Below are 13,647 nucleotides of genomic sequence, written 5' to 3' on the forward strand. Positions count from 1 at the left end.
AACATTACAAGGAGTTTCAAATGATTGTGCTTATTCTTTTTTTCTGAGACTAAGGAAACACTAAGGTATTAGCAGTGTAACACTTTCCTTTTTAAGTATTTTAGTAAATATAAAGTCTACAATGTACAATTATGGTAGAACATGAGGTTATATACTCATGTAGAACCTAGAGGAGATAGGAGGGAAGGATCAGAAACCTGGAGAAGGTCAAGGTCAAAAATGACAGGAAAAGGAAAAAAGCCTAAGAATATAGTGTTATGAAATGTTTTTATACATCAAGAATTTAAATAACTGACAACAGTGTTGAGGCAAAGCTGAAGTTGTTATATACTGAAGTTGTTAGTAGCCAGTGAGAAAATAATGTGGCCATGTCATAATATATGGGTGTGTTTTATAATTGATTTATTTTATTTTCTTATGATGTGCATTTGGGATAAAAAAGAAATTGGTCAATTTATGAATATAGATTGTGATATCTACATTTGTAGTGTGGAGACTTGACTTCTCTTTAGTCAGTTCCTTGCCTTTGCAATACTGAGTTTTCAATGTTAGCTTTAAGAGGAGTTGTGTTCAGAAAACTCTATATACTAATTAAAGTACAAAACTTAACATTTGAAATGTGTCCTGGCTCATGTAATGTTGCATCTTTTGTGTTCCCCTTTTCCCTAGAAGAGAAAAAAGTTAGATTTATTCAGCAGCTTTTTACACACTTTAAACTAAGATTGCCAGCAGCCCTTTTTTGAGTTAAAGATGTCCCCTAACGAGATACAAAACTGAAAACTGTCACTGAAGTTACAGAAGACTCCCTTGTGGGATGATTATTTGAGCCTAATAAATTCTGCCTAGGTCTTGAGAAAGAACAATTGGAAATCTCTGTGCATGTGGAGGGTGATTTGTTGCCCCACACAACTCCAAATTGACATCTTAAGGTTTATTTCATTATCAGAAGTACTACTTTAAAAAAGAAAAAAAAGTATTCAGGTAGGTGTAGCTTTCACAGGAAACACTGATTAATTGGATATATGGTATCATTTCCCAGCTATTTGGCTTTCCTGAGTCCCAGAGTGATGCTGTTGGGACTGATTGATAAACACTCTGTTCCTGCCGCTAGAAGTATTAAACAAGAATTGTATTAGTGGCTGACAAGCAGCACTGCCTTTGTTCAGCTGCACCTACTCTTTTGCTTACATTCTCAACCATAATACAATTACCATGATAATCCAGCTATTGAAAAAGAATGCTTACCAATGCCCTTGGTAAAAATATTTGTTTAATTGTATATCCAGTTTTGTGAAAGGAAATTCTATGTAACATCTTCATCCAGGCAACATACATTTAAATTTATATAAAGAAAAGATATCTATCTGGGAAAGTGGAATAATAGCAGATATGAAGTGGCTTTTGCTTTCCATCTCAGTAGCACTGCAATTTGACAAGGGCTTCAGTAAAAAGAGGGAAGGAAGGTAAAGAAAATGTGCGTTTAAACCTGAAATTTACCTAATATATTTCTGTAGTGCAAATTAAATGCCTAGTTAAGGGCATGTGAGTTTATAAGTGCATATAGGCTTTGCTACCAAAGTTGAAGGGTAAATGCAGCATCTACCAGGCTCTGACGGGCTGTTGGGCAGCTGCCATTGCTTCAGAGTCACCTCAAGCCTCTGATAAAGGTTCATCTTCCCTGTATCTTACATTTTGCCATGACCTGGTTTACCTGTGTCATCTCCTCTCTTCAAAGTTTCTGTGCTGGGGCTGGTTTTGCTGGCTCAGAATAAAGTAGGTTTTGGATGGCTGAGGTTCATAATTTTACTGTTACTTTTTGTAAGCAGGAATGACAACTGTGTGATGTTGATGTGCTCTCAAAGATAATAGGCTACAGTAATGATAACAGCATTTGGAAACAAATAAAGGGAAGAAAGTCTGATATTATTTGGTAGGGTTTTTTTTTCCAAATCACTGAAAGGTAGCAGCCATTTCAAAGGTGCATGATTATAATAAAGCTTCTGTATCCATGCAGGGATGCCTACAGATAAATTTGAACTTCCAACACTTGGCACCCAGGTGACTGAGTGTTAAGACTGGTTCCTGGAAGGGAGCCTGTACCAATGGATTCTGGTCCTGGTGTGAAACAGACCGAAGTAGACCCAAAATCAGCTTAAAAACCAGGCCCTAAATATCCTGTAACCTTCATCATAAGGATTTTGTAAAGATTCATCCATTAGAGGATGCAAAACTTGCTGCAGTGCTCAAATAGAAGTTCATTGTTTTGCTGTGGTAAAATCTATGTCCACCTGTGTAGCTGGACTATCTAACAGATAGATCTCATTTAGAAACCAATTATGTAGGTTAGCACTGTTTTTCTTTCCAGAATTGTGATGCATAGGCCATAAAATGCTAAATAGATGATAACACTTTGTTCCATTTGTTCTCCTAAACCACTAATACATTTCACATTCAGTTTCCTTCTGGTATAATACATACAGTGTAGCTATAGATTAGAGAGGTGTACAGTAATTGCCTGAAAGAGTGATTATCATCTCTTTTCTACATAATTAAGATCAAAGTTTAAATTTCAGATCCTTAGTTTTCTCATTATGATTCACCTTACTCGTTACAAAAGTTGGAAGATACACTCTGTGGTAATGCACAGGAAATGATTAAGTAAAGACTGGCATTTAATTTGGGTAATAAAATGAGAGGTGATAATCATTCTTTATTTTTTTCTTGAACATAATTAACCTCATTCCTTCAAAATCTGTAGATAATGTATCTTAAATGTCAGCATCTATTATGTAATACCATTTTAAATTGTCCAATATGTAAGTGAGTGTTGTAAAACTGAATCACTAGGGAGATAATTCTCGTCTTTGAGGAGGAAAACAAAAAACAATGGGTATTCTCCAAAGTAACAGTGAATTGTTTCCAAGAGCATTCTGTTTGTTCTTTGATTGTTTATTTGTTTTCTTAAATTTTGGTGATAGGTGGGAATGGCTTCTCCTATTATTGAAATGATGAAAGTTTTAGACCTTATACAGGCAATCAAACCTGTTTATGCATCCAGTTAATGCACTCTCTGGACTGGTATCAAGATCATACAATAGGGTTGTAAGAGGAGATTTTTTTACAGCTTCAGGAATAACTCATTAAAAGACCAGAAGAAATTTAGAGAGGCATAGTGCAAGTATTGGGGAATATTTGAGATGTGAGGTATAGGAACACTTTGCCTATTAATAGCTGTCTTGTGTACCTTGCATTTGTTGTAAAGTATATTACTCATTTTAACTGGCAGCTGTTACAAGTGAAGGAACAGTGCTTGGCTATGTGCTGAAGTGTAAAACTGTGGGGTGGACTCCACAGCTTTGATTGTAATATGCTTGCAATGGGGAAATCCATGAAGGCCTTTTTGTTTGGATAGTTCTTCTGTAAAATAGCTGCAAAGTCTATTTTTTGGAGATCCCGAAGTAGCGTGAATGATTCGTTTTAAGTGCTTTGCATTGAGTGCACTTGCCATTTCATGCCCTTATTCATCCTGCTACTTCTTAAACTGTCAGTGTTTCGCTGCTCTGTTGTGATTCTGTAACATCTCAATATCACAGAATCACAGAATGGTTAGGATTGGAAGGGATCTGAAAGGTCATCTAGTTCTAACTCCCCTGCCATGGGCAGAGACACCTTCCCCTCCAGCAGGCTGCTCAATGCCCCACCCAGCCCAGCCTTGAACACTTCCAGGGATAGGATGGAGAGTCTTTTCTACTCTTTAGATTTCCTCCCCTATTCTTTAAACTTTGTGATTTGGCTCAAGGCTTAGAGGGAGAATTTGTTTACCTTAGGCTAGAAGAGGAGTAGACTGGAGGCTCACTCCAGCTTTTTAATTTGTGCTAGTGCTACAGACACTGATGGTTCTACTCACTCTCTTCTTCTTTACCCTTGTCTCCACAGAAGACTTGGGCAATTGAGCAGCTATAATCCATCCTCTTTCAACCTCCTCTACTCCCACATCACCTGCAGCAGTATATACCCTACTATGTGAATAAAATACTCATTTAATCTTCCATAGAATAAGAAAATGAATGATTCGAAACTTCACCACCTTTTCTTATGACATGTGTCCTGGCTTTGGTTGGGATAGGCTTGGCCAGGCTATTCCATACCATGCTGATGTCGTGCTCAGTATATAGCATGACATCCTGCTCAGGCTATAGCAGCAGAGAAGGCCTGGCTGGGATGAGGGATCTGTGGCTGTTCCATCAGGACTGAGGATTGTGTTCAGGGTGGTGAGCAGTGACATAGGACATCACTCGCTTTGTACATCCGTTTATTGTTATTATGGCCTCCTCCCCTTGTGTTGTTCTATTCAACTGTCCTTAACTTGACCCATTTACATTTTTCTTCCCATTTTCCTCTCCGTCCCACCTGTCAGGGGGAGGAATGAGCAGGCAGCTGTGTGGTTCTTTGTTGCCTTCTGGGCTTAAACCATGAGACATAGGACACACTTGTGTCTCTTGTTCTCAAAATTGCATTTTTAAAGTCTTCAGCCTCAAGGGTTTTAGAAAGACATTTTAATAACAATTTTATATTTTGTACTATGGTGTCTGCTTCAGTTTTGTAAGTCATGTGATCCTGCTCTTCTAATGGAATCACTTCTGGTGATTTGTTTTAATTTGTTTGGCCGTATCTGCAGGCAGGAATTGTAAATACACTATCTGTTTTTGGTTGCAATCTGCTATATCTAAACAGAGTATATCAAGAGAGTGAAAGCATTTGGATCTCTCATCATCAATGTTTGAGGCTATTCAAGTTCCCTCATTTTGACCAGTAATGATGGGTGTGCTCAAAAGCTGATGCTTGTGAAAGAAATGCTTATGAAATCTGAAAATGAAGTGGAGTTTTCTATTACACCAGTTTTGCAAAATGGTCTTCTTTTCCCACTCACTTTCACCATAAGCAAAAGATGACTTTTATCAGTGATATTTCTTTTGCATAGATTTTATCCTATGAGCTGTCATCCTCCTCACATATTTGCTATCAAGCTACCTTTTCCAGGTGCTGCATCAAATCCACTGTCTTGCAGAAATAGAAAGAGATGTACTTGAAATGAAGCAGTGATGATAGCAGTTATTTGCCATGCATCTTTTAAAATTGTCTCCCCCTCTGCTTGGTCAGCCCTATAACTTCTAAAATTCCTGTTTAAAATCTTGCCACTTAGTTTTTAAATGGTGCAAAACCTGGAACAAATTTTGCTGCAGTCAAGACAGCAGAGTGGCAGAGTAGTATTGCTCTGAGTACAGCAGCAACAGCCTCTCTGGTAACACTGTATTATTCCCTGTAGCCTCTAACTCAAGTCATGAACAGAGACTTTAAGCTTTTGGTTATAGAATCTGAAAGAACAGATTCTTCTCTTTTCAGCAATATATGAACTTATGATGAGCTTCCTCTTTTTCGAGACAGTCTGAGATGTATGTGACTGCCATGCAAGAAGCATACAAATTACCCACTAAGGTCAGTGATACTGGTGTATTATTGATGGCTTCTGTCTATTGAAATGGTACCTCAATTGTGAACTTCAGCAGAATGCCCGAGTCATCAGCAGCTGCACTGCCACAGTAGGCTTGTAATCCAAGTACAGTCACTGTCAAAGGCACACAGTAGGCAGCTCTGAACCCTGAAAGTCAGGAGCAAATATAAAAATAGGAAGATGCAAGTGCTGTCACTTTGAAGGGGAAAAAAATGAATTGGGAAGAATTAGACGTAGTATTCATTTGACTCATTCTGCTCTTGCTGTTTGACTCTGCAGATGACACTTCTTAAGGAACCCCTGAGGGATGTTGAGGAGCCTGTAGCTTCATGTAACCCTTTCAGTGCTAGCTTCAGTTTTTTGCTATTCCGTGGTTCCCTTATGGCCATCCAGATCTAGGTAGACCTGCTTGAGCAGGTGGGATGGACTAGATGATCTTTAGAGGTCCCTTCCAACCCCTACCATTCAGTGATTTAGTGATTCTGTGATTTTTATTGCACCCAAACGTAAATAGCACAGAGTTTCTTCCAGACTTGCTAGTAGGGTCAAGAAATAATTCCATGAAAAGACAGAACAGTAGTTAATTGTACTTAGGCTGTAAGTAGTGATGAGCATAAAACAAAAACTGACCTTTGAGGTAGATGCACAGCCTGATTTGTGAAGTTTGTCCTGGGATTACAGCTATTATTGTGCTTTAGTAACAAGCTTGCTTTATTACAGAGCCTTCAGGGTGATGTTCCAACTTGCATAAAGGATTAAGTACCTTTCAGGAGTCCCATTTCAAAGGTTAAAAATGGAGCCTAAATGGTGCATAGAATATATGCTGCCTCTCTGTGGAGGACAGACGCCCACCTCAGATAATCAGTATCATTTTACAGTAGCAGCTGAAGAGTAAAGAGACCTTTTGATGCTAATGGGAATTTTGACATGTACCTCAGTGGAAATGGCTTTAAATGCCTGTCACAGACTACTTGTATGGACATTCTTTAAATAAATTAACCACTGGAAAATTACTTGCAAAAACAATACATCAAACAACCCATCATGAAGGAATGGAAGATGTATAGTGTTTAAAGTCTGAGTCTAAAAGTAGCCCAGCTATGCCCTCCAGAGAAGGAGCTTGGGAAAACATCACTTTCAGTTCTCACCCACTGAGAGTCTCACTGAGGTTCTGTCTGTTCTTTCTGAATAAAAGAAACTATCTGAGGGTATCTTTCATTTAAAACCCTTTCTGGTTCTAAATACTTTCTAGTATAGAGAAAGGCTTACAAATGAAATGGTCCTTCCCCTATTCTGAGGTGTCTAGATATATGAATTTATGTAAAAACACACACATATAACCTAGGTATTTAACATGCACAAAACAAATATGAACACTGTACTTTCACTCTTACATTAGGTGGGAGGGAAGCAAGCTGACTTACAATGTTTTCACTGGTGCAGGATGCATTAAACAGTTGGGTTGATACCTAGCCAACAAGGATATTTCTGACGTCTGATTGGGGAGAGTTGGAAGAACTTAAAAAAAGAGAAATTGTAACTAGTCTGAGGCTGCTGCAATTGGAAGTCGTGGTAAAAGGTCTGTGAAAACATCTATATCGAGTACAGTAAGCAGAAATTGGAAGAATTCATTGTTCTGCTCCTGCTCTTATTGTAAATAATAATGGTAACATGCTTCCAAATTGTGTGCTTTCTGCAGAGCTCACTCAACACTTAGCATTTCCAGATTCACTGTCCTGCAGCAATAGCAGTTAGCATAATCACAACTAAATTGCTTAAGCAAACAAAAAAAGACCCTTGCTTTCTTTTTAGAAAGCTACGTATAAACTTAATGTACAATATAATTATGTTTTGGTTGAATCTATAACCAAATAATCCCGATTTCAGTGTACAATACAGCAACTGGATAGGTACACCTGAACTGAAGTCAAGAACAATGTATTCCTCATATGCTTAGTTAAGAGAGTGATTACCTTGAAGATGGTTTATGTTGTTTACAGCCAAACCCAGATATTGAATCAGCACATTATTGTACATGCAAGACAGTAGCTATTGCAGGAGATTTTTATCTCTCTTTCCTCCCCCTGGGTTTATATAAGTCTCCCTGGCAAAATAGTAGTTTCTGTCTTCATCTTTCTTTCACCTTAGACAGGATATTCCCACAGATACTGTCCAATCTAATTTCCATACAGCCAGCACAGACACTTTTACATTTTAATTTGCATTCAACTGGCACATTCAGCCTGCACAGAAGTATTTTGCATTTTGTACAACTTCATGGTAGCCTGCTCTCTTATTCTGTATTTATCTTGGGGGGAAAATAATGACAAGCTTCCCTTTTAATACTGACATTTTGTTTTCTTTGGAGGAAAATAGTATATTTGAGTTCAATGGAAAATGCTTATTGTTCCTCTAGAAACTCCATTCTCCCATTCTGTCCCACCTTTTCTACTGTAAACCACCTTTTTTTTTTGTCATAAAATAAACTTATCACTCCTGCCTGCATCCATTTCTTGCTATGAATTCAGATGGAGAGAATATAATTTTCTCCAGTGTGTACTTTAGTCTTTGTACCCTATTTCAAAAAATCCATTCAAGGATACAATAATGCAATTATTTTTGTTTTCTAAGATGACATCCTTCTTAATAGCATTATATAACCCACAAAATCATAATCAGGGTACTGAATGAATTCTCCTTTTTTGTCTGTTTAGTGTGGCTTAACAAATTGTACATGAGCTTTCTCAGAAGTGAGCTAGCTGTTAGTGATTATATTTTCTTTTCACTTCATTAACTCATAAACAGCACTACGTGCTTTAGATTTCTTCTTTCTGAGACATGCATTCAGGTATTGGCAACACCACAATGTGGTGGTTGTAAAGTTAAATGATTTTGCTTACTGGTGCTGCAGGGATACTAGCACTGGGCTAACGTGATGGTATCGATGGAAGTGACAAAAATTCAACAGGATTGCATAACCAGCTGAACTCTACCATGTAGGTTAAGTAAAATATCGGAGAACGGCAAAGCGCATCACATTGTCAATAGTCTTCGTTTGTGTCTGGTGTGTTGGTATTTGCAGTGATGAAGCTCCAGGCAGCCAGTTGGTTACAGATAAGTTTCACATTGACTGGGACTCAGTGCTTGTCAACTCTGATAATGTCATCGTAGCTCGATTTGATGGCAGAGGGAGTGGATTTCAAGGCCTTAAGATTCTACAGGAGGTCCACCGATGCTTAGGATCAGTGGAAGTGAAGGACCAAATAGCAGCCGTAGAGTACGTATGTGCAAACTTTTCTTCTCTTTTACCCTGCTTCCACCTTGACAAATATTTTTAATTGAAGCTGCCCAGAGTGTTTTCTTTGCATAGTGAATACCATGAATGTTTGTTTTTAATGCAGTTACAAACTTTGAAATAACAATCTTTGCATTACAAACAGCAAATAAAAGATCAAAGAGGTGTTTGCTTTTTGTGGTGTTACTTCTCTTTGACAAAGCTGTCTTTCCATGTGCAATCTAAATAAGCCATATAAGATAGTTTGTATTTGTCAGTATTGTGTAGGAAAATTTCTTTCACATGTTAACTTTTAACTGCATTTAGGTTACAATATTTTAGGCCTATACAACAGGATACTGCTCTTTTTTCCATAACAGAGTTCTGGAGTAATCACACAAAGCAAATGGAGTTACAGTGGTGTTAATGAGAGCATCAATTGGTCAAATGCCTGTTATTTCTCATTTACATTATCAGTCTTAGACTGATACAAATCCACCAACTGAAGAAAAGAGTAATTTCCATCTGCGGAGTTGCCACGTGTGGTTTTGGCAGCACTCTTTACTCAGAGTGCACTTGTCAAAATGGCTAATACCAGGGACTGGATGGACTGGTTTTAGAGAGTCTCAAGGAAAGACAGATTTTAAGCCAAGTGGGGTTTGGTTGGCTGGGGTGGGTTTTTTTTTTCTTCCTTTGAAAGGCATTGATGCTTCAAACGTTGAATGCATAGGCAACTCTCTCTGACATGACCTACGTGGGCAACAGGCTCCTAGTGTGGTCAGGAGTGGGCTGCATTGAGCAGAGCAATTCAAGGTGACCCTTGTGAAAGGCCCATCAGAAGAAAGTTATACGCTGTGCTGTGAGAACTGAGCTCTTGGTTTAAAGACTAAGATATTTTATGCTAAATTGGATCTGACCTCTCTGGATGCCCTGTGTGGGAAAAAAGGAGGGTGCCCTTGGCTGAGAGAAAGTACTGCAGCTGGTTTTCTCTCCTCAAAAGTGGTTGGATTTTGCCCTCAGGTTGTTCTGTCTTTTGTAGAAAACTCACCATTGCTGATTAATGGCCTTGATGAGAGAATTAATTATTTGGATAATTATCTAGATTCAAGAAGTTGCATTCATCTTACCTTCCTTTAGCTGTCAAAAAAAAAATAGGCATCTGGTCAAAGCCAATCATTTAAACTCTAGTCAGTGGAAAAGCTTGGCATTTCTGGAGGGTGATTCTCCCCTGACTGGAAGAGATTTTCAATATGGGTGGGAAAGAGCAGCGATTTGAGGATATCTCTCTTTTCTCCTGAAGAGCAGATGTAAATGTTAGTTTAGAAAAGATTCTTGAATTCAGAGATCTTAAGTTAGGTGAGATGAATCCAACTCCAACTGTTTGCCATATAGAGAAGAAAACAGAAATAATGTTTTTCAGTGCGGTAATACTTTTATTGGTATAAGTTGTTTTTCTACCTGATTTGCATATATGACATTTCTTGCTGTACAATTAATTGACTTTGCATGCTAGGTTTAACAAGTACAATTCACTACTTTACTAAAGTAAAAATACTTTTCCTTTTCTTTCAGATCACTATTGAAACAGCCCTTCATTGATCCTAAGAGACTGAGTATATTTGGAAAGGTAAAGTGCAAAAAATAACAGGATGTATCATCCTGACTCTTTAGCAAGATACTATCACTTCCTAAACAAATATATTTCTTTTTCTGAGACAATTTCAGTTACTAAAAGAGGCAAAGAAACCTTCCATCATTTCCCAATGTTCTGTATATTAGTTTTTCTCAGAACAGTTATTTGAGATCAATCAGATCAGTTTTATGGTGCTGCAGCATTTGTGTTTCAGAATCTGAAGGAGAAAGTATTTGTTAAATATTTGTTAAAGACTTTAATTTCTTTAGAAATTTTTAAAGTGAGCTTAGGTTTTGTGAAAGCTTGTTTCTCACACTTTGGTATTTGGGCTGCAGTTAAGTTGACAATGTGCTTCTAATACAACTTCAATAACTGAATGTTTCAGTGACCCTTGAAGTCAGCTGAGTAACAACCCCATAGTACTGTCCACAACTAGCAATTTGCACCACAGAAATCTGGCCTTTGCTGTTTTGTCAGCTGTCTTCACTGTCTGGCATATCGTTGCCTCTAGCATGAGATAGAACAAGGCAAAAGACTTAATGTTTAATAACTAATTAAATAGCATTTTACTGTTGTCTGTTGAAAACCAGCGGTTAGGAACACCACACAACTGCTGCTGCTTCTATGACTAGCACACACACATATTTTTTTAAAGGAATTTTCTTAAAAATGAAGATGTTTTGTGCCTTTGACCTCAAAGCAAGAACAAACCACAATCAATTACCTAGACGACCTCCCTCAGTCATGAGTTCTAAGAGCAGCATGAGTTCTGTTATGAAACCGCTTAGTTTCCATCCTCACGCTGCTACTGACTTACTGCATGGCCTCAAGCAAGGCATTTCACCTGCCTGTCTGAGTCTCTCTGAATGTGAGATGAGGATATTGGTATTTACCTCCTGCATGGTAGCATTTTGAGGACTAGTTAATGTTTGTGATTACTACTAGTGTTCCATATGAATGTGACCTTCCTCAAAGATCTGAGCTCGTGCCACATTACTTGAGCTAAAGAAACTGTCATTGCATAAATTTCAGTAGTATCAAAACCAGTATTTGGTTTGTAGGGCAGTAGCCAGAGATTTTTCAGACGAGGATATATAAACAAGGCTGATTCTATCCACCAAATGGTCATGGCACACATTTCTATTTAGGTTTTAGTGCCTGTTTTCAAAGTATGTGAAACTAGACATGCACAGAAGCATCTACATTTCTCCATATCCTCTTCCCACAAATGATTGAAAATGTTATTTCTGAAAGGAAATCACTAAGCACCCAGAACGTCTCACTTGTTTCTGACATCAGAAATTCTTTTCATTATTACTTAAAAAGTCCCACTGATTTTTCTGTAATAGATTCAGCAGCATCTTGTTTCCTAACAGTGCTGTGATGAGACAGTTACCATAGACCATACCTGTAGGGATATATATAGCCATGGTATTACATGTCTTCCAAAGGCTACTCCAAAATTTTCTTCCCCAGAGTATTACTGATGATGATTTTGAATTCAGGGAAATTTACCCCTGTCCAAGTTGTCCTCTCAGAGATGTTCTCTACTGACAAACAAAAACTCACAGAGTTTAAAAGTCAGGTTTAGAATTAGAGGGAAGAAAAATCTATTTAGTGGGTTTCTAGGGTTAATTGTATTTTCCTCCCCTCTGCTTATTTTAGAGTCAATTAAAAATCTTCTTTAAAACTCATTTCCTTTTTACTACGTACAACAGTGTGATAGGAGAATGTGGTGTTTGGCTTTTTCTTTGTATGGATTATATTGAGCTTACTGATGGAAATAGAAAATGCACTTTGCTTGAAAATAGGATGATTTTGGAATTGCTTAGCGCCTATCTCATAAAGCTGGACTCACACATGCTATCAGGGAGCTCTTTATGAGGTCTTAGAACTGCACAGAAATAAAATTCTTGTTGCAATCAGTAATGTAAACTAGACACTAGAGTAACAAGGCTGCCCAGAAGGGTACAGTGTGGAAGATACCTACTTCTGACTGCCAGGCAATCTGCCCATGCCACTTTGTTTATCCCTGTGAAAGGTATGAGCCCAAGTGATGCAGCATCCAAGGGCCTTTCTGGGCTGTTAGGTAGCAAATTGTGTTGCCATATAGTCTGTGTTTTTATTCATGGAAGTAAAAAGAGAGCTAAAAAATAAGTTATAACTTCAGGGCCAACCAGCTTCTTGAAAATGCATCAATTAGGTTGTAAGCACAGAAATCCAGCCGAGAGGGGAGGCACCGGATCTATCAGAACCTATGAACTATTTTCTGCCTTGTCATTGTGAAATGCTTCTAAAGAATGTGATCTCACTCTGTGTAGTGTTTTTTTGTCCTGGAACGCCTGACTGGAAGCAAGGGCACAAGCACAAAGGAAAAAAAATTCCCAGGAGAACTAAACCGAGCTCTTAATGAATACATGGTATAAATAATAAATACTCTGGCAATAGCTATCCCTAGGATTAAAATTGTGCCGTGGAGCTACTGGGAAAGGCACAGAGTATTAAGCAAGAGCAAAACTAGAGAACCCAGAGGCAGAAGAAAGTTGCTGTTCTCTTAAATTCTTTGAATTATACAGTTTAACAATGACCACTTAGAAATTCTCTCTTAGGTGAAATCTGCTCCTGCACATGGAGAATTCTGGGTAGCTCTTGGTTTCCTGTGCTGGAATAGGAAAAGGATAATTCAGTTCCTCATACTTCCTAGAAAATCCATCTCTTACTCTGTGTTTCCTTTAGAGAGTCTGTTTGCCTTTGCTCTAGGTTGATTCCTAAAAACATTCCTCTTTGCTTATTTTTCTTAACTAAGGTTAAGGGATTTTCAAATATTCCTGTTCTTCCACATAAATCATCTGTTCATTAAATATTTAGACAGAAACAACAGGAGCAGATAGGATTCAAAAAAAGTCCATGAGAAAACTCTGTGAGCATTTGATGCACAATCTTCTGGTTTTTTTATGTTGACTGGTCAGTGTTTTACATTTTTCTTTTCCCTCTCATGGAGTAATTTCTTCATCCTGAAGAAAACACAAAACAACAACAACAAAAAATACCTGAAAAAATCAATTTTCCAGCACTGATGTGGGGAAAATGAAGATGGCAAATAGAGAAATACAAAGAACTCATAATGTCTGAGAAAATCAGTGAACCCAGACTCTGCAATTCAGAATTTCATTTTCTGTGGGTCTAGAATGATTATATGTGTACAGATATGGATTACTACTGTCATCC

The 13,647-nt window shown here is 37.9% G+C and overlaps 1 protein-coding gene across 1 annotated transcript in view; it reads left to right on the forward strand.

Moving 5' to 3' along the window:
• Positions 1–13,647, forward strand: part of DPP10 (dipeptidyl peptidase like 10) — a 440,052-nt gene that overhangs the window by 413,759 nt on the left and 12,646 nt on the right. The window contains exons 20-21 of the mRNA XM_062004641.1: positions 8,595–8,789; positions 10,359–10,413. Coding sequence (XP_061860625.1) covers positions 8,595–8,789; positions 10,359–10,413 — 250 coding nt within the window. The remainder of the gene's footprint in view (positions 1–8,594; positions 8,790–10,358; positions 10,414–13,647) is intronic.

Source organism: Colius striatus, chromosome 11 (assembly GCF_028858725.1).
Source record: "Colius striatus isolate bColStr4 chromosome 11, bColStr4.1.hap1, whole genome shotgun sequence".
In the NCBI taxonomy this organism is placed as follows: Eukaryota; Metazoa; Chordata; class Aves; order Coliiformes; family Coliidae; genus Colius; species Colius striatus.